At 35.9% G+C, this 26,806-nt stretch overlaps 1 protein-coding gene across 1 annotated transcript in view; it reads right to left on the bottom strand.

Annotated features, from left to right (window-relative positions):
- The window catches only part of ROCK1 (Rho associated coiled-coil containing protein kinase 1), an 83,336-nt gene that overhangs the window by 36,052 nt on the left and 20,478 nt on the right, over positions 1–26,806 (bottom strand). Inside the window, exons 2-11 of the mRNA XM_066182634.1 lie at positions 15,662–15,743; positions 11,883–11,983; positions 10,930–11,067; positions 9,576–9,751; positions 6,704–6,788; positions 4,930–5,074; positions 4,504–4,642; positions 3,991–4,082; positions 3,650–3,809; positions 1,179–1,245 (exon numbers count right to left, since the gene is read on the bottom strand). Coding sequence (XP_066038731.1) covers positions 1,179–1,245; positions 3,650–3,809; positions 3,991–4,082; positions 4,504–4,642; positions 4,930–5,074; positions 6,704–6,788; positions 9,576–9,751; positions 10,930–11,067; positions 11,883–11,983; positions 15,662–15,743 — 1,185 coding nt within the window. The remainder of the gene's footprint in view (positions 1–1,178; positions 1,246–3,649; positions 3,810–3,990; positions 4,083–4,503; positions 4,643–4,929; positions 5,075–6,703; positions 6,789–9,575; positions 9,752–10,929; positions 11,068–11,882; positions 11,984–15,661; positions 15,744–26,806) is intronic.

Here is a 26,806-nt window from a genome sequence, read left to right as displayed (position 1 = left end):
CACAGACATTCAAATATGTCTGACAATATGGACAAGATTATTGAGGATTCTTTAACTACCCACTGAGTAGGATTCCACTGAGTATGCCAAATCCATTCAGTAACTCTCTTCAAAGTCAACCAAAAGCCAGCACACAGTTTTAAGTACTTTCAAATATTGGAAAGTCTGGCTTTGTTTTTAAATTTTACTGCATCAACAGTCAAATGCTTATAAGGAAAAGAGAATATATCAAACACATCAATATACATTTAAAAAATTAAGACATTTCAACAATTAAACTCAGTTGCCCAATAAAGGACATAATCAGTTCCCCTACCCTGTACAAATTTTCTCTGGGTAGTGCCATGTGTCATTAAACCTTTTAATCGCTAGTTTAAGAGGAAAGGGAAATAGATCAAGAGATCATAGATCAATATCTTTTCTACTCTCAACAGAAAACAAAACAAAATACTAACAGAGTAAATAATGGTCAAAGTCAAGATTTCTTTTAGAGTTAATTATCAATTTTTGATGATGTTTTCTTCTGGAAAGAATGTGATTTGTAAAATATCAAACCAATCTCAGGGAATAGCTTGATTTGTATCAGAACTTACATAGAATCCAAGCACTCAACCAAGTCTCAAACACCTCAGCATATCTTCCTGGAAACCTGACTGCCAAGATGCTTGGGAATAAGGAACTGAAGGAATTCCTGAGCATTGTGTGCCAGGAGGACTGCCCTAGAAATGCAGATAATCAGTGCCCCAAGTCCCAACAGCTTATGGGAAAAGCTTGTGAAGGAGAGGAATGCCCAATCTTGATACATTGTCTTCCACCTCCCAGTGAGTTCACTGGAAGTCCAGACTCCATGGTGGCCACAAAGCTACCCAGGCTCAATAAGGCACTCTAAAAACACTGCACAAGCATTTTGATATTTCTAAAGATAAAAACTGTGAATCCTTTTCCACAAAAAGTTTTGGCTATTTTATTCAATTCAGGAAAACCAACATCATATTAGGAAGTGAAATTCTGCTTTTCCAATAACTTTATTAGGGAGGCCATACTAAAGAGCCAAAAATTATGTGTTGATTTCTCATATCCCAAACACTAAGATAATTTGAGACATTTCTAACTCAAACAGTTTATGCCTATACATGCACTAGATTCTTTATTAGGATACAATAAAGATGAAGACATACCACACTTTTATCCACACTGGAGCCTGTTCTGTTGTCATTGGAATTTTCTGCAGGGACACCTAAATACCTGCAAAAACATTTCTGAAGTTATGTTTGCCTTGTTTAAAGGCAAGATTACGAAAGAAAGATTAGGATAATACAGACATCCTAAAATATAACTCCCAGATTTATTGCTCCAGAATGTGAATAATCAAATAGTAACACAATCAGATTTAAGCACATTTAATTGAAAAATTCAATTTATTGTAAAGGTTAAAGTAGAAAGCTGCAATAGAAGACTTCCAGAAAAAAAGGATTTCTGCCAAATACTAAAACAACCACTTTCCTTTTTTTAAATAATCATTTAAAAAATCTTTGCTTTCCTTAGTTACAACACTCTCATTGGCTTCCATCCCATAAATATTTACTCAGGCACTTATGCAGCAAGTAGCAGTAATGAAGCAAAGTCTGCAGACATTGTGTAACTTTCAACAAAGTTACTAAGAGTTCCACACACAAGAAGTTTGCCCTGAAGCCAGTGTTCTAATTTTATGTAAATGTTTACTAAAAATACCATAGATTTCTAGTTATGCTGATTCTGGAGAGTGAGGTAAATAAATACAATTACTGTTTTCAAATTCCTTTGGTATTTGATGTGATATTCTTGGCCTGCTAACTGATCTAAAGAGACATAAAGCATCTATTAAGTGCATCAGATTATGTAAGAAATAACTCTCCAACACATGAACTGAGAAAGATGGACACATCCTTTTTGTTTCACATGGATATTTTCAGATATAAAAAAAACTCTCAAAAAGATCAAGGAGGTTAAAATCAAAGGCATCTCCAAACCATGGTAAAATTAAACATCAAGCTGGCTTTCAGACAATCAAATAACAAAGTGGAAATGAAAGTTTCCTATGGAAACAAGCTTGCTGTTTGGAGTACAAGAAGCCACCATATTTTACACTCCAGGGTTGTTGAGCAGTAAGAATGTGATACTTAGGCACTGCACCAGCTCCATCAAATCTAGAAGAGAACTCACAAGCCAGACAGAGCTACAAAGCGTTCTCAGCTGGTACTCCAAAATCTGTGTTAAAATGTCCAAATATAGATTTATTTTTCTTTTAACACTTGAGCTCTTTTCAGTACAAAAAGAAAGCAAAAGTTAGGCTTACAGGTTTAGCAAGCATGAATAGTCATTTCAGATTTTTCAAGACAATCACACCAGCAGAATATTACAAGGCAAAACTCAATTCTAGGCCAGCATCATAGTTCTAGTAAGCCTACAAAGTTATGATAGTGGCAGAGAGCAGCAGAGCTCCTCAATTACAGCAAGAATACAGCCACTTAGTTCTCTAAATTCTTGACACTGTCCCCCAAAAAGGAAGACAGGGAAGGAAGAAATTCTGTTCTGAACAAGGTCTTAATACGCCACTCCTTGACAATATATTCCAAAATATTCCTTCAAGGCAAAAATTGTAACTTTGTTCAAAGTTACAGACTAAAGCGAGAACAATAGGTGAAACTCTTGAACTGCTGAACTCACCCAAAGTGTATGGAAAGCCTGCAAGTCCTTCTATGCCTTACCATGGCAAAAAGTAACAACACATCCATCTCTTTGCAGAGATGGAAAGAATTTCACCACAGGCTTGGAAAATCATTTCCTCTTTTATGCAAGGATGAAAACCAGATTTATTTCCTTTAAGATTTTCCTATCCAGAAATGCTATTAAAACTAAGAGTCTCTATCTGACAGTTCTACTAGAAATTTTAGCCCATTTTAAGCTTGACTGACAACACAATTAAAAGCAGCTTTCCAAGTATTAAACAGTTATTGAGATTTTTGAACGTAGATGTAGCTATCTGTAGGGCCTACAATAACAATGACTGTTGAAAGCATGAATTAATACAGTTTTAACTGATGTAATTTAGAAGTATTTTAAGCAATAGTGAAAGCTGTAAAGCATCACAATCTCACTCTGTCAGGGGATGTGTACTTAAAAAAAAGAAAAATTATGAAGCAGAAAGCAGGTAAGTAGGAAATATTTCTAGTAAGCCAAGGTTTAACTTACCACACACTAAAACACTGATGTAAAGTATGGAAACTTCATATTCAGCTCAGGGACAGTAATATGCAGTAAAACAAATGGACTTTCAAACCCTGATTCATGACTCTACACACAATTCAGTGCTCTGCAGGCAGCTCTGCCTGGTAGTGGCAACAACGGATTTTTCTTGCTTAGCTTCCGCAGCATCACTATAAACTCTTCCTGATGCAGAATAGGACACTCAAGAACACAATGTGATATTTTAAGGTAAAGATGCCTAGCAGTACTGATTATCATAGTTGAAGTATTAAAATTGTGTATTTTTAAGTATTCTGAATGATGAGTAAGTACCTGAATAGACTTAAACTTAAATATTGGTTGGTAAGAGTCAGAATCAGTGCCAACAAAGAATGCACCATTAATTTGCTTTCTGCATACGTACCGACGGTTGCTGTAGTACGTAAATCCTACAAAAGGAAGCTGGTTGCCCACAAATGCTTTTGGTATGGGAAATGTTTCTTCCTCTCCTTTGTCTTCTTCCAGATCATCAAAATTACTAGTGTCAATGTCACTACTTAAGTCAGGCACAACTGGTGCTACAGCTAGAAAAAATGCAAAATAGTATGATAATGTTCAGTATATTAGTCAAGCCACTAAGAAAATTTTGCTTGGTACAGAGTAAATGAAACTTTAAACTCCTTTAAACAAAATACACCAGTCCTTTTGCTAACATGATACACAGGAAAGCCAGACTACCATTTCTGAAAAAAACAGTATACTTACTGTCTCTGAGTGTTTCCCAAGCCCACTGATCATTTTTGAAGAAAAGGTGCCGTTTAATTTCTTCTACACCATTTCGTCCTAGCCTCACTTCCCTGTCAAAGAGTGTTTTGGTTAAAGACGTGAGATTCCATAAATTATTCTGAAGGAAAATCTCATTTTAAAGCATAATCTAACAACAAAGCAAATAAAATACCTCTCAAGCTACAGTAAAATGTGGACATAACTCAAAAGTTTTCGTAAGAAGAACTCTATATGAGCACAGCAGCTACATTTCAGAACACAGCCTGGTTTTAACCTTTGTCTCTAAGAATCTCTGCAGCTTCTGTTTCCACCATCATGGACAGTTCAGGCAATTGCCACGTTGTAACACTGCACTCATGCCCAGGCACTAAGAATTTCACTTCTCTTAAGCAGTTTAAAAATGCACACAAAACAAATACCTTTTCTTTCAATATGACAAGAAATACTCATAATGAAGGCTTATTTTCATTACGAATAAAATATAAACCTTACCTATCAGTTAAAAAAGCACAAATGAGGTTTTTTGCCTCTTTAGAAATGTCACTGTCATCAGGGAAAGTAAGGGAGTTCTTATGGTTCATAATCTTACTGTACGTTCCAACCAAAGAATCTGCATAAAAAGGTGTATCACCTGAAAAAGCAAACCCACAAACATTAAAAAGCAGATTGAAATTTTTGTAGACTCGATTTGCAATAACTGAATTACGTATACAACAATGTATGCAACCAAGTGAACAAGAGGCAAGGACAAAAATGTTTGAGAACTCAGCCAGAATTTTTCTAAAATATATTCTGTAAATGCCAGGATCTGTAAACCACAGCTCATGCCAGAAGAGCAATAATGTTAAAAACTAGAGTGATTTTAATGTGGGAGTCTAGTTAAGTAGTGCAGTCAGTTCTGATGATCCTCCTACTCACCTACAAGCATCTCATACAAGAAGACTCCAACTGACCACCAGTCACATTCCCGCCCATAGTAACCATCCCCTCCCTGGGACTTCAATACTTCAGGAGAGATGTAGTCTGGTGTACCCACAGCCGTGTCACATCGTACCATTCCTTCCTGCAAAGGACAGGAAAACAGCCGGGCTCAAATACAAGATCTAAAACTCCCAGTAAGTTTCACTAGCTTAATGCACATGCAGCCTAGGCAACATCAACAGATCCACATCAAATTTTGTCAACACTCTTTTTAAAATGCTGTCTTTTAGATTTCTGATGTCTAAGCTGCTACAGCCAGAACAAAGCACTAGATCTGTCAAACAATGCACATTACTTTAAAAACCACCGTTAGTATCCAAGAAGTAATCAGGATTGCATCAAGGCCCTGCACACACCACACAGCCACTCTTGCCAGTATAAATGTGTCATTCCCTGACAGGATGTACTGTAAACAGTGAAAGCTCCTCTGTCAGCATAAATAGGTCAACATCAGGGATTTTGATAACAGGAACAGCTGAACTGCAAGTTTTTGGCCTCTGACCTAATATACTGAATGGTAGCGAGACTAAAGGTAGATAAAGCTTTGAAAATCTATGTAGAGAGATTCCAAAACAGGTAACAGGTGAGAAGAACGTTGATGTTCCTCACACCCCTGAGAAAGGGCTGACAGAACTGAGATCAGTCACACTGGAGCTGTCATCCAGAATGCTGAAGGTGTAACCCCACACCCTTTTCCAGTGTCATTCAGGCACTTCTGAAATAATCCTATGCCATTCCTAGTAATGGATCAGTGGAAAAACTTAAATAAAAATACATAACTAAGCAAACAAAATAAATATTAATCTAGTGCTGCATATGCAGCAAATCCTAAATTAAGCTCCCATGCTGAGCAGCTTTTCCTCTAGAGAGTAACCTTTCTCTTTCAAAAGACTAGAGGAACCAAAACTAGGCTCAAGACTACTAGGATTTTTACACATAACCTGCACTTGGATTTCACTGGTGCCTTTTATTCAGCAACTCAGTAAAATAATTTATTCAAATCTCCTGGAATATGATGAGAACATATTGTACATACTACACCAACTCTACTAAGTACCAGGGACTTCAGATTTCCACAATGTGTTTTCCCCAAATATACGCAGGGGCTGACACAAACCAGTCAGTTTTGTTCAGGGAACAACAGCGCTCCACAGTACATGAATACAGTTGCAAAACATTTTTTTAATGACCTCAGAATACATCTCTAAAAAGTAAATAACTCTATGACACCTGTTTCCTTCAGATTTGTCCTCAGGCTATGTCATCACTGCCTAATAAGTACAACTGCTATTCAGCAACTGGCATGTCAGTTTCGATTCTTTCATTTTTGACACACTACATAAAAATCATCTAATTTCTTTGCACTAACTTTTCGTATCAAAAGACTTAAAGAAATAACCCTGAGCATCTAGAGACAACCAAAGGCTTACCTTCAGAAAGCTTCTCTAGAAAACAGTACTTGAAGAACCATTTCTGCACTTTATATTGTCACTGAATAAGGTGCATGCATCACAGAATCATAGAATGATTTGGGTTGGAAGGGACTTTAAAGATCATCTAGTTCCTTTCACTGGGCCATGAAGAACAGTGAGGGAACAGAGTGGAACTTGACACTCTTCTCATCTACCTTAAAAGTTTTCACTATCTTTTCTTTTCACTTTTAAGTATGCTTTCCTTCCACAAAGAAGTGAAATCACAAACATATGTTTACCTTGTTCATCTTCATACAAGTACCAAAATCTGCTAATTTTAAATGACCAGCTTTATCTAGCAGCATATTATCAGGCTTCACATCTCTGAAAGAAGAAAAATACATGTTTTAAAAAGTAAAAATTCCATTTAATCAATTTAACTTATGAAAACAATGGAAGTCAATTGCTTTTCAGATGCAACACTGCATGGAAAAACAGCAACATTAAAGCACCACTATTGCCTCTATTTTCTTCTGCTTTCTCTAAGTATCACAACCAACACAGACTGCTGAACTAAAATATTTTTAAAAAGCAGAACATATGTGAGAATATAGCCTTAAGTGACCAAATTTAATAGATCTGGACACTAATCTTGAAATCCAAGCTCCTAAAAAACACTCACTGGTTATGTCAAACTGGCGCTGAAAACATAGCTTCTTTTCTGTACCACTTCTATTTCAAGGGAACAACTGGATGTCATTTTCAAAATTCTACTATTGTGAAAAAATATTTTCCCATGACTCAAGAGAAGTGTGAACTTATACCACCCTACACCAAGTACTTTCATAAAGTAACTGGTAAAGTGCAACATGTTGATGTCATTGAACATACCGAAGCAGAACAGCAATAAAGAAACAATTATCAAGATGGCATAACACAAATTTCAGGAGAAAGTATGTTTCAGAGACCTCATAGGAGAACTCTGGCCATAACTGTCAGATGAAATGTAGTGCAAATGTACCAGTAACATTCACAGACTAATTTTGGTTGGGAGGGATTTTTGTAAGACTCTCAGTTAGCTGCCTGATCAAAGTATAGCCACAAAGTCAGATTCAACTTCAAAGTTACATTAGGTTACTCAGGGTCAAATCCAGGCAAGTTTTCTTTTTTTGAGGATGAAGAATCCATAACCTTTCTCTTGTACTGTCTGACCTCCCTCATAGTGGAAAAAACAACTCCTAATGAATAGCTAGATATTCCCCTGCTGCAACTTGTGTCATCCATCGCCTTTCATCTTTTCACCGTGCAACTCCAAGTCTGCTCCACCTTTTTTATTAAGTCCTGCTGGGCTGCTGGTGACTAATGCTTTCTATCTTGCCTGAATACTGTTCATGTTGTGAACAGAGACAGTGCTGATCCTGGTATCAAACCTCTGGGGAACTGGTAGCTGGCAGCTGACTGTTGCTGGACAGCACAGTCTACTCAAAGAGTATCTAGACAGCTCTACCTGTTCGAAGTTCACCTTTCTAACCCAGCTACATCTACAACCTTGTTAAAGTCAAGACAAATATACTCTGCCTTGTCAGTGAAGCCCACCATCTCAACACAGAAGGTAACTGGTTTGGGAAGGCATGCATTACCCTCCATCAATCCATGCAGGCTGTTCACAATCACCTTCCCATCCACATGCTCTGAAACCGCTTCCTGACAATTTAATCCAACTGCCCTTAGGCTGGCTAGCCTACAGCTCCCTCTGACTCTCTCCTCCCAGTCCTTCTTGGGGCAAGACAGGTGTGCCATTTGTTTCCTTCCAGTCATCAGGAATCTCCTAATTCCCACACACCTTCCAAGGTGACAGAGAGCAGCATCATAAGGCTACTTGGCAGCTCCCATGGCGTGTCCCACCGTGTGCCCTGGACATAGGTATATCCAGTTTGCACAACCGGGACTCAGCTTGACTCTGCCAGAGTAACGCTTTCCTCTCCTGAGCTCTGCCACAAGGCAAAGGACCCAAGAGGCTTGAAAGCAGACCTTATCAATGAAGGCTGGGGCAAAGGCAGCAGCCTCAACCATTCCCGTGTCCTTTGTCACTTGGTCCCTGACCCATTAAGCAGTAGGCTCATATCTTCCTAAATTGCTTTTCATTCATCAGAGTTGAACAGATTAACTACAGGGGAAAACAAATTCCAAAAAATCTCCTGGTGTCAAAATAATCTACATTTTCACAAAAAAAAAAAAAACTCTCAGTGGTGCTGGCATCTCCTAATGCCTGCTTTCTAAACCTTGCAATACACACGTACAAATGGTTCATTCAGCCAGATAATTTACCCATTAGATGCAGCATAGCTACATAATTAATGATGCTCTAGATCCAACTCAACCAATGGATTAGTAGATTATTTTGCTTTGTGTTTGCAGTTTTTGCAAAAGCTTATGTGTTAACACTGATCCTGTGACCAAATTACAAACTGAAAATGTATATACTATACATATACTACACACTACACAAATTCTTCCTGTATTTTCTGTTCACAAAATTATTATTCTGCTCCTGGTTCATATAATTAAAAGCCAGATTCAAGTTCAAATATCAAAAAGAAAACTTCTCAACCTATCCTAGAAGTGACTACATTTCACTTTAGGGCAAGTACATAATATGAAACAAATCCAAGTCTCTTTGCTCCACATCTCAATTTTCCATCTTGCCCCTCACAAGAAAACATATGGCTGGGAGATTTTCCTCACATTGTTCACAGATTCTTGTTTAATGGGTCACTGAGGCTTCAGATGCCTAGCAGAGAATTAATTCCTAACAGTGGATACTACTGTGATCAAATTCCTTAAACAGCTTTTTCTAATCAAATGAAAAGAACCATTTTGGGGCCAATATGCTCATACCATTTGTTATTGTTTTGTTTATCTCTTGGTAAAGTGGGACAATTTTATTGCTCCCCAAACTGAGGAACATTAGCCCGTGGAAAACCTTTACTTGGACTATATCACCTCAGAATTACAGTTTCTGATGGCAACAACTTTTCAGTTTGTAAGATGGAATAATGATGGAATAACAATAAATAAGTAATATCTTGAATTTTAAAACTGCCTAAACTGAAGCAATTCTGGCAGCATCACGAAATAAACAACCCTCTGTAACATTTTTTTCTTTCTCACCTATGTATAAAACCCATTGAGTGAATTGCATCTAATGCAAGTACAACTTCAGCAGTATAAAATCTTGCCCATTTCTCTGGAACATCGTAGTTACTCATTAAATTCACAAGGTCCCCACCAGGCATGTATTCCATCACCATGTAAAGGTAACGGTCATCTTGGAATGCGTAAAATAACTGCAAAAAAGCAAAAACAAAAAATAAGCCACTAAATGTCTCAGTTATTTTTAATATTTTGCTTGTTGGCAAATCAAAGGCATTTCTGTGCAAGCTGACTTCCAAAGTAAGAGAATTGCTACAACTGTAGCAACTCTGCATCATTCCGCAAACTTTCTAAAAAGAAGTTAACCTCTAGAGCAAACTTTAGCCAGATCCTCCATCCCTTTATATTACTCTGAAAGAAGTAGAGTGCTAGTTACAAATTAAGATTAGTGAATTTGCTGCAATAAATTTTGAGATAATACAAAGAATACTCATTACATTTAGACAAAAGGTTTTTCTCACTGGGATGTTAGTTGACCCACATGCAAAGTTAAAAACTACTCTGTTGCAAACATCTGCCTGATTCTACTTGCATTATCACTAAATGTTTATTTTTCTAATGTCAACATTTATTTATTATAGAGAAAATGAGCCTAAACTTTAAACAACAGAAATATCTCCCCTAAAGCTGTTGGCCCTCTGTTCACCATGAATAGTGAGCAGAATTTTCTTTACTTAAGATTGTATGAAATTCCTAAGTTTTATTCTGAATAATCACACCCAGACAGATAGCAAAACAGTTAAACCCATTTGACTTGGGTAAATCTTGAATGAGTTTGTGTAATTCTAACCTAACAGAAGAATTTATACGCTTAAGGGTAAGAACAGTTTAAATTAACAAGCTGACATGTGCACACACAATGCTCGATGATTGGTTCAGGCATGCTCCTTACAACTTCAAAGGCAGCAGTGCCTCCCAAAGAACTGTCAGTGACAACAGCGAAATGGGAAAAAAATAACTAGAGCAGGCATAATTTGCAGAGATACACGCAGAAATTAAAATATACAGAAGCTCTGTCTTAAGTACATCTTTCTGGTATGCTGGATGATTCAAATAACTACTACAGAGCGGATGCACCAACATATCTGGCAAAGAGTTTTAAAAATGAACAGAATAGTTTATCTTGTAAATGTGACAAAATACAGTTTGAAGCAAGTGTGATACCTGCTCTTTTGTACAGCATTCCTTACCTTAGTCATGTATTCCCTTGCAGACCAAAAAAACAAAAAAAGAGACTTTGAAACATGTAATTCCAAGTCAAGCAACCAAACTATTCCATAATGTCAATATTCTAAAAGTAGTATCACTTTACCTGAACAACCCACGGACTATTAGCAAAAGCCATAATATCTCTTTCTTCCCAGAAGAATGCAGAATCAGATCTTTTTATCATCTCAAATTTGCTCAGAAGTTTCATAGCATACACTCTCCTTGAGGATTTATGCCTTACCTATCAAGACAAATATGACATATGGAACATATTAGTTTGCCACGTTAACACATGAAGAGCATCACTGAAAGCATTACTTTTCCTGCTTTACCATTTAACATGTTTTATAAAACTCTTCACATTACTATACACGATTGTATGTCCACAAAATAATTACATCTGACAATGCACTACTTTTAAAATACTTGCTGGAACTTTTCAACACAGAAGTCCATAGGCACAGGAGTCACATAATTTTTACATATGTGCCTTTAAAAGGACAAATATTGGCAATTAGTGTTGTTAAATACCATAAAGTTAAAACTACAAGCATTTTCCAGAGCTCATTAGCAGATGTGTGCACTTGCTGCTGTACTTCCAGTTTCTCCCACCAGCACTCGATTAAATAAAGCAGGATTAACAAGCCTGGCTGCTAACCTATCACAAACAACACACATCTCTCATCTGTGAGAACTATGTCCACAAAAATCTGGTGTAGTCCCTGAACTGGCAGAAACTCTTCTAGCCCTTAAGACTTCTTCAAGTGTCCATGTAAACAGTGGTAAAGGCTAATTTTCTTAATTATGAGGAAAACACATTCCATTCTAAGTGAGAAGACTACAACGAAAAACAAGTACTTGCACACTCAGGCAGGACTGAAATAGGGTATTTTCAAAAACATTTCCATAAAATGTAAAGGAATAAAATTTCACTGAGTCAAAGGCTTTAACATTTAAAGAACACTACTGAACACTTCTGAACACTACACTGAGAAAGATACACGTGAGGAAATACTACAGAATGTGTTCAAATGCACAAGTAGAAACTGAACTTACCAGCTGAACCTCCCCAAACGCCCCTCGACCGATCACCTTCACCACTTCATAATCTTCAGCTTTCATGCGCAGATCTCTCATTTTATTTACTGTGTCTTTATCTACATAGAACAAAAGTCACATTTCATATATAGTCAACTTAATTAAACCCACTTGTCTAACTTCAATTTTTCATAGTTTTTAGAAGTGCTGCTCATAGAACCTACCTTCCCAGTGAAAAATTCTCTGCAAGAATGCATGACCTTATTCTCATGACCACAGTTACCAAAACCTGATACAACTTAATGCAATGACTGTATTGTACAATCTATTACAGGAGATCTTAATTTAGGAATTTCGTTAAAAATAATTACCTGCAAAAAAAAAATAGCTATGCAACAATTTCATATCCAGCATGATCCTTCTTGCAAGCTGATCAGTATAGAAAGATTATTTCTGAATAAATATGCAACACAGCTGGGAAAGTGTGCAAAAAAAGACACTACAAGACACTTGAAAAAATATTTTTTTTTAAAGTTTCATTTTTCTGCACTTTCATGATTCCAAATACTCAAAAAAGTAGATTTTAATTTAAAACATGCAGTGGGAATCATTGCAATTATTTATATAAACCTGTCATTCTATAAACCAGAATAATTTACAAACTCCCAGTGGGCAGATATTCTAATTCCAAATTTGGTAAAAGATTAAAACAGTCTATTTTAATCCATGTGGGTCAACACTGGCATGAGACTACGTAGAAAAGCTTCATGCTTCAGTATTTCTAAAAGCCAGGAAGTTCTACCAAAACAGATATGCTTCTAATAAAAAAAAATTATGCAATGGTACTATATTTTCAAAAATAATATTCTAGGCCCAAAAGTAGAGTTTAGAGAGAACTAAGGACAGGAGAAGAAAAACGAAGAGAAATAAAATATTTTAAGTTCATACGTTAAAAACTGACGAAGCAGTTGACAGAAAATTATCATTAGATTTCTAGCTACACAGGCCACAATGTATAACAAAAGCAGCCTACCTACAATAAAAAATTCAGGAAGATTTTATTACCTCAAGAGGAACAAACATAGTCCTGTTTGAATAAATACTCTGCGGCATTACTATCTAATGTAAAGCAACCATTCACAATGCAGCATAACAAAGGCTGGTTCTGGTAAATTATAGCAAAATTCTAAATTCTGACAATAGGGATCAAAATATTCAGTAGTTCCAACAAATAATGCATTGCCTTATTTGCTCTGGTGACAACTGGCTTACAAAAGAGGAGGAGCAAGGCTGCACAGAACTAAAATGCAGCAATCTTCATGACAGCAATTTTCTAGCTATTGTTAACTTCCTGGTTAGTAATATCACAAGAGATTCACCTGTTCAGAATGAAAAAGCTTAAGCACAATCACAAGCCTTGCCTATGAACAAAGAATTAAGGAAAATATATCAGAAGAGCAACCTAAACTAAGGATTTTAAAATTAATGTAAGCCAAGCTTGTGATCAGTTGCAAATTGAAGTTTATGCTTGAGATACATACTAACACTCAGTTATCTTCAGACAACATGTTACAGTAACAACAGTTGGAAATTCAACCTCCATATTCTAAGATCTGTTAAACAAAGTGTTTCAGGCTGCAATAAACTGCAATAGACAGTTCCTTATCTGCCAGGACCAGTGGAGGACGTGGCCAGCTTATGCTGTGTGAACAGCTGGGGTGGCTCCCATGGCAAAAATTCACCCTCTCCAACTTTCCCTGAACTTTGGTTACAGGCTCAGATGCTGCCTTGGAATAAACTGAGTCACCACTGCAAAGCAGGGCTCTCAGATACCTCTAATACTCCTTTCTTTATTCTTTTAATTCTATGTGGTTGGGAAACAATAAGGTTCTACATTTGCAAAAATCATCTTCACAACGCCAGCTGGTAGAGGTAGATCTTGGAGGCTCCACAAATATACAATGTAAATTACGGAGAAGTAAAGAGAGGATAAGATAGGGCAATCAAGTCTGTAAAATATAGGAAGCAAACTCCCATTTTATTTGCCATCTAGAAATTTATTTTGAATTTCTGCAAAAATGTTGCAAACTAGGCAGCCAATACTGCAAAAAGATATTTTAAGCAGTCTTCTAATAAAAATAAACATGAAAATGTGTTTTTAATTTTTTTTTAATAGAAATTCAAGGCAAACTAGACTTCACAGTTCCACCTAAGGCCACTGCTCACGCATCTACAGCTTGCTTTCACATTTCAGCAAACACTGCAAGTTAATGTTTCAAAGGCAGTTTGAAGGGAACTAATGTGTTCTGTTCTCCACCTTTAGATTACTTCAGATCACATCTTACACAGTATATAATTTATACCTAAAAGATATTCATTATCAGGTTGTAAATGTAAAAGTTTTCCTTCACTCAGCCCCAATTGCAGAAGTGAAGCTTTTTGAGACTCACTAATGATTTCACTACTCATAAAAATTACATTCAAATTATCTGTTGCAATAAGTATTTCCTTCGCCTGATACAACTTCTCTTTTCTCCAAGAGTTTCACCACACCTTCTCAGCAAATAACTGAGTATACAAAATGCGCATGTAACTCAGCATATGGTATCAATACAGTTTGAACTGTGAAAAGTTAAACAGAACATTTGAGCTTAGGCTTTCAGTAACCAGCTTACGTGCAAGTGAGCCATCAACTAGATCTAGTGGACTCAATATTCACACAAATGGAGACTGGTGTTAAAAAAACCACCACAAATTCACTATCACAGATTACAGTTGCACCCAATAAACCATTTGAAAATACTGTGGAACCAGAAAAAAAAAAAAAAAAAAAAAAAACCACCCCACATAAATTTCCAAGCAAAGACAAAAATTATTTTACTCAAATTACTTTGTATTTATATTTACCACAAAAAACATTTATTATAGAATTCAATTGAATTACTTAAGCCTGTAAAAATCTAATAGTATTAGCTTAATTTCAAGTTTTGCCCATTTAGTCTACAGGCAGAAGCAAGTCTTCAATCAGCAAACATTTCTGCCACTACCTTCAGAATCTGTCAGTTTGGCAGCCTTCAGAAAAGTTTTGATTCATAAAAGCCTCTTTGGGGTTTTCTTTCTTCATGTTTTGGTTTTTTTAATTATGAAAACTATGGGACTATTATTTCTATTTAAAAAATCAACTTTTAAAATGTTATTATAGAGTATAATGTGCAGGAAATCTGGTTGTGGAAAAATACAGAGCAAATGCAGAGAATTCTACAGACACATCAGCTGCATACACAAGTAAATGCAACAGCTATGTAGTGTAAGACTTTAATGAAAAACCTTTTATACTAAAAAACCCAAAAGCTTACAAAATATATGCTCCAGTCTGTTAGTGAACAAATACTTGATACAATTTCATGGCACTGTACACATCACTATGTCATTTTACTGTTAATTGCTTACGATATCTTAGCACATGAAATCAGAAAACAAGTTATGGAAATCCCGGGAGCTGCTCTAACAAAGACAAGAGGCCTTTCTCTTAAAAGGCTTTGTGCCACTGCAGACAAGGCCATTTACAGGGGCAACAGATTGGAAATTCAATTGTTGGGGATGAGATTCACATAGGCAGCTGTCACTTCTCAAGTGGGAAATAAATAAATAAGACTCTTGCACCCAAAACAACTTGCACCCAAAAACTCAATGCACCCCAAATCCCTAGGTGCCTTTCAAAGAGCTAGTAGAAGTGGGGGTTTTTTTTTGATATTGCAGACTGCTGTTATTTAGTATATTAAACATTAAATACTTACACCTGTTTAAGAAGTTATCAATGTTCTTGTTTTTTCTTAAGGCAGGAAAATCCAAGTCATATACCAAAGCATCTAATCCATCCTGGAAAAAACCAAACAGAACAACAAGCAAAATTAAGTATTTGGAAAAATAATTACACATGCTGCTAACTGAAGAGCCAAGATAAAAAAAAAAAAACAAAAAACAAAAACAAAAACAACAGCAAAAAAAAAACCAAAAAAAAAAAAAAACCAAACCCAACAGTTGTCCCTATCAATCTTTCCCGCAAAAGAAATAATTCATATTTATTTAATGACTGTTAGCAGTTATGTGAAACAGCTGTTATTCCTTCTCTTCCATGGGACTCATCAAAATTTAATTCCACATGCTTCTATATATTATTAATGAGTTCCCTACTCACATGAAAATAATTGCTTTTTCCAAAAACAAAAAGAACAAATAGTAGTTTTAATGAAGTTCAGTAATATTAAAAAGTCACAGTGCCTCACACAGTAGGCACCTGAACACGAAATGGCAACTGGCAAATAGGACAATTATGGCAATTTAATTATCAGAATCAAACCCCTGCATTTTATCCATTGAATTCAGTGTGAATTCTCACGAACAAGATGTTGGCTTTATACATTCCAAGCTAAATCTAAAAACAAACTGCCACAAGCCCACCTAGCACTACTACCACAGCATACATTCCCATAACAAAAGCAAACAGCATCAAAAAGCCCAACAGAAAAATACGACAAAGAAGGAGATAGTTTTAAGGTCTTGATAGTTTTAAGGTCTTGTTAAGTGCTATGAACTTTGTGACTTAAACTTTAGGTCTACGTTTGTCATTAGGTATAAATGACTCCTCAGTGGGTAGCATCTTCTTGGAGAAAAACTAAACCCAGATTTTTGGCCGAAAACCACAGACATGGCTTCCACTGAAAAATGCTCAAGTATTCTAGGGAATTACATAACAAAGAATCAAAGCACGTAAGGGAGTCCTTTCTCTCAGGTAAGTACAGTACTGACAACTGCAAAGACAGACACAGAGGTCGTAAAATACAAATTGATGGATGTTACCAGAGCCAGAGATGTGCTGCTATTTACTTGTCCATTCATAGCCAGGTGTATATGTTCCCTATCTTGAACCTGCTTGGAGTGAGATATTAGACTGGACATATCTTTGATCTGATCAGTTCAGATCTGACTAGAACTAATTTGATTACTTTCAGCTTTTAAAAGAATTTTTCTATGCTTTTTTCAGGATTGAAAACTGAGCCATCAGTCTTTGCTAAGTATATCAAGTAACTATGCCTGAACAAAAGCTAGAGCACAAGCTTTTCAAAAGCTTCTTTTCCAGGAATATATATATAGTTGAGAACATATTTGATTTAGACTGAAATATTTAGTTTTTGATCTTTCACTTCAAATTCAAACCTGTTTTTCACCTCAGTCTTTAGGACTGACTTTTAACTATAAAAAATCCCAAGTGCTATCAAAATCAAAATTATTTCTTGGCTTGCAGTCCTCACTCTTAAAGTATGTGAGACAGAAATTATTTACTTCAGATATAGTATGAATAGGCATTAAAATCATGCTAGAATTTGAAAACGGGTAGTTGCAGGGATAATCAAAACTACTTTAAAGGCTGGATATTATAAAACTGTCAATTTCATTAAAATATTCCTTTTTTAAGCTACCTCTGCATACAGTGGCTCATTTTGAACTAAGAAATGTTAAAAATAAAATTATACAAATCAAGAAAAGCATCACAGTATTTCACTTCTCTAAAATAGTCAGGTTTTGCATCTTGTGTATTACAGGATTTTTTTTTTAGACTGACTGATGATGAAAATGGAAAGCAAATAGCAAGGAAACAAATCTAATGTGACAGTAGTAGAAATAAGAGAGTTAGAGGCCAACAACAGTTTGGACTCAAGACAGATGCAGAAATAAAACTACGCAGGCAGGGTAACTAACACTCAGTGAAAAATACTTTGCAAACTACTAAAAAACATCTTTTCCAAAGATACATGGTAAATATTCAGGAAATCCAGGGAAAAAAATCCATTCTTTGGTTCCGTTGAATAAATTCAATGGAGAACCATGACAACTTCTGCCACAGCAGTACAAAGTCCACCAGTAACTTCTGTGCATTTATCTCCATGCTGTGCAAAGCAGAAGGAAAACACCAGCTAGGAGGCTGCTGGGTCCCATCCAGTGATCTTTAAAAGCAAATGAAAAATGGCAATGAACTGTCAAAATTTGAGGTTCAATCTGTTGTGAAGCCTTCAAATCTGTAGAGTCGATTGATTTGTCCAGGTTCACATCTAACATAAAACTTCCACACGCCAAGCAGAAGCACAAAATTCTCAAATCCTGGTTGGCTCTCAGGTTGTGCAATTATCTGTTTCAATTCAGGGCTTGCTGCAAAAGCCAAACTTCAGTCTTTCTCTTTATAGGAAGGGAGGTTTTAAACACTGAATACAAAACTATACAAAAAAATGAGAATATATTTAAATTCTTAACATCAATCTTACTTTCATATCATACTCCTTCTTTCAAAATACTAAAATATAAGCCCATGCACAAAGTACAGAAAACGTCATGGTTTCCTTGGTGTCTCAGGCATGTTAGGTATTTAGTTGTGCTATTTTTGAAAGTTTCAATTTAAAGATGGGGAAAAAGTATACAAATTCACTTTTAAGAGGCAAAAGCAAATTTCAATACTGACTAATTCAGAATTCACCATGTACAATGTTTCCTGTTCCGTCCTTCACCTTCCAGTTTTTAGCTATGAACTCTATCAATTAAAATACTTAACTAAAAATCTCTGAAATACAGACTCAAGCTATTGATCTCCCATTCACTTCAAATCACATTTCAGGATCATGCAAGCAATATCTAACGAAGCGACAAGCCAAGAATTGCTTATTTAAAAGCCTCTTCAAGAATCAGCTCCCCTTCACTACAATATTCAGAGAATAAACTATCCTGGTTCAAAATTTCCATTAAAAAAGGTAAGGATGGGTGATATTCTATAATTAAGAGACTTGCAAATCCTTAACTCTCAAAATAATTATTTTCTTCAACTGAAGTAAGTTTCTGAAGAAAAAAACCAGCTTGGTATTATTTTAGTGTCAGACTGCAAAAAAAAAGGACTAAGCTTGAAGTAATTCTATGGAATCATAATTAATGGAAGTAAAATATTTGGGATACATAGTGTATAACATAAACCAGCCTATTTCACTTACATTAGGTAAAGCAGAACTTGCAAACATGACAAGCTCTCCCAGCACAAAGGGAAGCACAGAAGCAAAGCTATTTTTAGGTGGTATCACTAGTGGACAAACAGGGAGGAGTAAACAAGCTCAAAGTGAGTGCTGGCTCAAAGTGGTGCGGGTCAGAGAGATGGGAATACACTATGGAGTTGTAGAAATAATGGCTTGCAGGAAAAGGGTAAAGGCCAAACGAGACATGATCATTATTTCCAGTGGCTGCAGAGATAGCTCATCTCTCAGCTTGCTTCATTTCATCTTGCTCAATCTTCCAATATGTCATCTGACTTTTCTGCCAATACAGAAAGGAAGGGACATCATCTTTCCATCAAGACCTATAGTAGCCATACTCTCCTCCTCTTAAAGGATGACAAGATGTCATTATAATAGGCAACTGTACCTCCAATAGTTCCATGCACTGTATTAAAATAAGGCCGCCTCATTTTTATGATGGATTTTTCCTCCACTTGGATGGGTTCCATGTATTTTTAGTATGTATCTTCTTTAAATACAGCACATTCCATTCTTCTTAGAAACATATATTGTGGCTTAGAGGTATTTTCAGCTAAAACTAAATTCTGCCTTATTTTGTCATTACAAAGCAATTTTCCTGTTTAGCTTTCAGGTCTACACAGACATTTTCCTTTTAACAGTTAAATTAGATTACTAAAATAAATTGGTTTATACTTCCACTTACATGGTAACAGTATTTCAGAGGTGATTAAAAAAGAACAAGGGAAAAACTTCCTTTCTAATGCTCTTCAGTCAGTTTCATGGTCTGATACAGCCTTTTCTGTACCACATTCATTCAATGTTATCTATTTAAAAGACCTCATTTTATCCTTAAATTTTTTAAAAAGGCACACTAGGGAGGCATTACAACATGCAGAGTTCTTTACGAAACCAACAATTCCACATTTTCTGTTGGTTTAATTTCATTCGTTACTACACCATACTCAGAAGTTTAAAAGGTATAGTTATATGAAATAAAATCAAAGGTCACCCAGATGCATAGACTGGCACTGGAGATGACAATAAGAGTGTCCAGGAAAGAGGATATGAGCAAGTACTGCTCAGGTGTATGTGCGAGCCAGAAATGGCACTGTGGCACTGTCGTCGTTAACTATGATAAAAATTTTCCAGGCAACACTTTCTTTGGTGGATTTTGTCTAAATGTTTTATCTGATTTAGTTTCTTGCATTTACAGCATTGTGCAGATACGAATTCCAGCACCTGCAGGCTATATGAAAGCATCCCTCATTTGGAGCTTACCACTCTTCAGCCAAAAGAGGGACAATGACTCTTTACCTATCTCTCCCAAGACACAGCTTTACACACTTGCAGCACTTCACCACTGGCCAACTCTCTTCCAATTATCCTTGTATGAAAGCTATTTCAATTCCCACCATCAGCACCATCTAGTGATCTGTTATTACCACCATGTGCTTTCTAACTGGGGCAGGGACACTTCTGGAGAAACTGCACGTTGTATTTAAGATGTGAGCACACTGTAAGTACACAATGTTTTACAACAGTTCCTGTTCTGTGCTTCACTGTATTTTCAGTTATTCACTGAAATATCTGGTTAATTTTTATAGTCACTGTGTACTAGATGGATTCTTCCACAAAACTAGGCATTACAAATCAAAGCTAGTTCAATATAACATAAGTACATGAAGATGAGAGGTTCTTCTCCCATGCACTCACCCAACACTCAAGGATGAATTTTACCTACCACTTGTAATCACCAGGCACCACAAAGTATTAATTTCTTCTTTGATTTGCTAGATCTTTAATTTTCACTGCTCTAGCATCATTAATTGATCATTATTCACCATTTTAGATCCCTTATGACTGTGAAATACCATGTACCTGTTAAACTCCATTATAAATCTGTTTTGAATAGACTGATCACCAGCTTTCCATTCATTCATCTATCCATTGAACTAGCCAGGCCAAACAGCCTTTACCATTGCTTTCCCTTCAGTTTTTCTAAAAAATACAGAATGCTCTAACATAAAACTTAGCATTAACACATACATTAACTACACAATCTATTAACACTGAATTTCTCAGGTTGTTATGCTAACTTTTCATTAGATTCATCTAAAATAGACTGGTTTTCTTCAGTTTGTCTTAAGCAGTCTCAGATTAACTGGATTTATTCCCAAATTTTGGTCTATACCTACTTCCAAAGTTTTAATGCATCAAACTGCCAGTACTACTATGACTATACTAGACTTCTTCACTCTGCAACTACATTCTCTAATCTCAAAACTCACAACAATTAGGCAATGCTGGTTTTATTCAGATGTATGAACTAATATTTTATTAATATTAATATTTTAATGTTTAAATTTTATTATATATTAATATTGCTTTTATTAATACTAATTTTAGTTTTATTAATAGTTACATTAATACCAATTCCAATTTAGCAAAATATTTTTCACAATTCATAACTGATATAAAGTAGAAAATGCAGCATATGATCTACATTATCAGGGTACAATTATAGCATTTTCATATTTTGAAATTTTATTTCATACACATTTCATTATGATGCAATATCACCTAGCACATAATAAATAAAAATACACGAAATTCAGTTGAAACTTTGTTATTGAGACACTTGACTATTTTACTATTTATTTAGCATTCAAAGTACTAAAAAAATACTTAATGGGTATTGCCAGGATACAAAATTTGCATTCCTTGGACAGACTGGAGGTTATCCAAGTTTAAACTCTTTGCCACTTTTCCTTTTTTCAAGAGACAAAAGTAAGTCATAGGCTCTACAACCCTTAACCATCTGTATTTCAGTTCCTTTATTGTAAGCGTTTTCCTGTCTCTACAGTACTGTGAGCTTCCCTCGTACTCTCAGATCAACAAACCTGACTCACCTCGATTTGCGTGTTCGTCGTAATTCCTAACAACGTCCTGCCATATGTAAGTGAATTCTCTGCTCAACTACGCCAATAGTGCCACATTTATCTCTCTCAAGTACACAAAAGATCCCATTAAGTTTTAAGTTAATCACGCTCATTAATTTCGCTGTCCAAATAAGAGAAAACTGCAATTTAACACTTCATCTTTAAAGTGGACAAGACAATGCAGACAGAGTTAAAGCACTTCACTTAAGAATTTTCATTAAATTGTTAGAGCAGGCAAAGTACACAAACTGACACATGAGCCTGAGTAAAAGGCCCTTGATTCATCACCCAGCACGACACAACTCTACAGAGTTCCTTGCTTCCTAGTATCCTGCAAAACTCATAGGAGTTCTTGCAAATTTGGTTAAACAGATATTTCAAAAAGAAATATGGGGGGAGGTGGGATGCTAACTCGATAAAGAGCTAAGAGCTTGACTCAGTGAAGATTTAACACCTGAATAAGGAGATCTTGAAACTTCAAGGTGGCATGATTGAAAGCAGTATGGATTACTGCTTCCATTTTGGCCTTTTTAAAGGGTTATTGCAAGTGTAGTTGCAAACTTCACCCACATCCTGTCTAGTCCCATGTATAAATACATGTACTTGCCTTCTGTTCAAATATTAGCTGTTCAACATTTGCACTGACAAATTCCTAGAATATACATTTCCTACATGAATCACCAGATGATAAATCAATACGGATATCTCAATTTATATTGATATTCGCAAACACCTACATCAAAATACCCACTGAAACTAACACCAGAGCCAGAAGACCTCTCAACGTTGTTACATCCATATTAGCACTTTAGGAAATCTCAGGTGCAAGTCTACAGACAGTAGACACATAAAAGTAGTAATGTTTTTTCACATGCACTTCTGGGTGCTGCTGTTTCTTCATCAATGGATCTTACCACCTGAAGCATCTCCTAAAATAAACTAAAACAAAATGTAGTGCAAATCTGTGAAATCAACTTACACAGAGTAAGATTGCAGGAGTACTGCCAGCACCCACTACACACCTCAGTCTTTAACTAAAACAGAGGGCAAGTCATAGCTCCTTCACACCAGAGCCCCTCTCTGTCCACTGACTAGATGGATAAATCTTGGATAACTAGATCTGTTCTGAATGATACCTATTCGTGAGACTATTTCATGCCTAAAATTATGGAAAAGTGACATTGTTTGAAGATGCATTCCAGAAAATGTATTTCAGTGGGTGTTTCTTTCCCCTCCAAATTCTATCAGTATTTTACAACATTAATTTTACTACACTAGCATAATTTCTTGTGGTCAATAGTCTTTACGTCCAAACTTCAATTTATTGCATTACTGCTTTATTATTTCAATTTGTCATCAGAAGTCACTCCACTTAGTACTGCATCTTTAGGAACAACTATCAGATGAGAGAGAAGTGTCTTCAAGGATGATGAAAAACACAGACCAATATAGCACCAAGAACAAACTTCAGTAAAATCTAGGCAGGAAACAGTTAACACATAATTTGAAAATATTTCAGGAAGATGTGAAACAAGAGTAAAAGCTGATTGCCATTAAGTCAAATGATACTGATTCATTTCACAGCAAGTGAGATTGCTGGATCCTCGCAGCTTCATTTTCTTAAAAAAGGTTCACTCGCATTGGTTAATATGCTCTGTGGGCAAGTTTTACAAACTTCAAAGCTCCTATACCAAATGTGGCACATTCTACCATGAAGAGAATACTTTACATAAAAGACTAAAATAGTTGTAGAACTATCTGGAAAGCTACCGAGATTCTTTATATTTTAATGTGTAGAAAATAAGAAAATAGATAGCCTACTTTAAATGATTTATCAAACCACAGTTGACTAACACTAGAATAAAAAAAAAGTCTAAGTACAGCTTGCTAAAACCACCCTTTTCAAGAAAACTGTACTAAATGTGATTAACACAAGTGTACCTAAAACATACATATTTAAATAGTGTTAGAAGAAGTCGGAGTACTGGTAGTTAAAGACCTGACTGATGTTTATCACCATGGAAGCAGCATTCCACAGCCACTGCAGCACTTGGCATTAGGAAATGCCTCACAGGTCTAGAGTTCCCAGCTACTGTAACAACTGCAACTAGAGATGAGCAGACAACCTGACACACTATCCACAGAAATACCTCGTGGTGGAAAAAAAATTACTTCACATCCTTTCCACTTCTCAAAGTTTGGGTATTAACCAAAAATACAAGGCAAGCCCTATTCCCTCAACTAAGACATAAAATAACTACTTTTTTTTTTTTTAGCCAAACATCCCTTGTAAATAACATCAGCAAATGCTCTTTGAGGTCCCCACAGCTTCCTTGGTTATCCTGTGAGGGCAGATTCTTCCACAGGCAGCACCGAGATCTGCCGTTGCGATTTGGGAGTCCCAGCATTTTCATTTGAAACACAAACACTTAAAACTACCAATTTAGATCAATGGGAGTCAACACTCCAAGGAACGCTCATTAGAAAGCAAAAGTAACATGGATAAAAATTAACACTATGGATGCAAATACTGGTACATAAATTCCCTTCAACAAAATGGTATAAAGACAGATCAGAGATAGGAAAGAATGAAGACAAACTGGTCCAGTCCCAGCTCAAAAGTCTAAGGCTTCTTTTGCAGCAACCTGCAAGGAGAAAAGTAAAGACTTCAACAAAAGAAAAGAAGCTGCACGACTCCATTAAGAAATAGTGGTATTTACCAAAGGAAACAGAACCCCCTCCACATCTGTTGCCTAGGAAATTGCTGTCTGCCTCACAGATTTTTTTCCAGGCAGGTATCCATGAAACCTGACTTCAGAAAGTAAGCCTTAGTCACTCAGACAAGACGTGAATTAGCAAGACACCAACATGTTCATAAGAGTTATTGCAAACAACATAAATAAAAGTGTTCTGGCTCTTGTAAAAGCTGTCAAATATGTAAAGCAACTTTAGATCTCTTAGCTTTACATTAGAGTAAAACCAGAATAAATTCTCCCATCAATAGTTTAAATTGCTGCATCTAGCTCTCCCACCATGCTTTTGTCTGAAAAGTGATACCTCTGCTATGAAAAAAAAAATATATATTACCATCAAAGTCTGCAGTATAATAAGTCACTAGAAAGGATACAAATTTTTCTGTAAAGCAATAGTATCTTAGCCATACTGAACCTGTTGTCACCTGATCTGGATTATGTTTGCTGCAAATGTAAGGAAGTGCTAAATACAGATATAAACAATAAACTATACAACAATAAAGAAGCAAGTTCTTTCTTTAGCTTTGACAACTTGGTCTCTGGAGATAATATTAGTTCAATAATTATGCTTTAGAAAAGACTCTAAAAGGTGTCTCAAGGGAAAATTAAAAAAAACTCTGCTAGTAATAATATCCACCCCACAGAAATATAACCCAGGGACTGGAAACAAGAGGCTGAGAACAAAAGTACTTAATTTTTTAAACAGAGCACAGCCAATTCATTGAGTAAGTTTTCAAGAAAGAGTGCAAACATCATTATTTTTCCAGCAGTCTGGAAACACTGCACAAAAATCTTCCCTTTTTCACCACCAAAAGGGAAATTCTTCCCAAAAACTCTACAAGTCAAAACACTTCTATAGCCAATGAGAGAAGTCCAGAAATGAAGATTATTAAAGAAATATACTAAAAGAACTCTGTAGAAAGTGAAATAGTGATTTGTAAAGCAATGTGCCTTTCCTTAGTGTCACATGCCAAACAGTCTGCAAAATGACAAATATGGGAAGTTGAACACAACTGAAGCAAGGAATCAACTCTGAGAAACTTCTCTGATTGCGCAATCTCTTGTCAGAGCTCTCGCTACATTTCTGCAATAAACATTCCAGCACAAGCAATCACACGTCAAGCAGATATTTGAAATATGCAACTAAACAAGAACTTAACACTATTTAAGAATTTGTGCATCATTAGACAGTTTTGTGTCGCAAACCTCAGTGAAGCCCACAGACCTTTTCGTGCACTGATTAAAAGTAAAAAGTAAAACTTCACTTTCAATAAAAAAGATGTCTGTAAGCATAAACCCAATGTTTTTCTATATTTGTTCTTTTTTTCCATGATGGATACACCCACAAAAATGACTTTCAAGTAACGTTATTTTTTTAAAAAGTTATAAAAATTCCATGAGAATTATTTTAGACATAGACAAGTTATTTCTACTCCCAACCACTAGGATTAACAGGATTTTGTAACTAACAGGAACAAAACAGCAAGTTTTTCACATTTTTGGGAGATTTTCACTGCTAATGTAGAACAAAATAGTTCTGCTAACAGAATGTTTCCAGAGTCCAGAGCCCAAAGAATGAAATTTACAAATTTATAAATACAAAAAACATGCTTTTACCCATTACCTTTAAGCAATTTTTTTAAAAAAGTATGAAGAGACAAGTCCTCTTTCAAAACCCACCTGAAGAAAAAATGCTAACATATACAGACAATGCCACTAGTAACACCATTTTAATTAATACTGGATGTTTAAGTATATATTCAAGTCACTAACAGTGACTACTTTCAGGTCAAAAAATACTCCCCTAATAGATATTTTCAGAGATGTTGTGGATGTCCCATTCCCAAAAGTCTTCAAGGCCAAGTTGGACAGGGCTTTGAGCAACCAGGTCCAGCGTGAAGTGTCTGTCCATAGCAGGGGAGTTGGAACTAGATGACCTTTAAGGCCCCTTCCAACCCAAATCATTCTACAGTTCTCTGACTTAAACCAAATCTCCTCTATCTACTCTTCCTATCCTTTCTGACACCGTAGTAGAACAATGACAAAAATCCCAAATGCTTTCGACTGCATGTGAAAAAAGAAAGGTGTAACTATCAAATCAAAAACCTACATGAAAGCATGGCTCCACATGCCAGTACTGAAATGACAGAACAGAACCAAAGCTGTCCATGAAAACTTAAGGGTGGCTTTCTACAAGC

Source organism: Chamaea fasciata, unplaced genomic scaffold (assembly GCF_029207755.1).
Source record: "Chamaea fasciata isolate MVZ Bird 193981 ecotype frontalis unplaced genomic scaffold, bChaFas1.0.hap1 SCAF_1, whole genome shotgun sequence".
In the NCBI taxonomy this organism is placed as follows: domain Eukaryota; kingdom Metazoa; phylum Chordata; class Aves; order Passeriformes; family Sylviidae; genus Chamaea; species Chamaea fasciata.
This window is presented reverse-complemented; position numbering and strand designations above follow the sequence as displayed.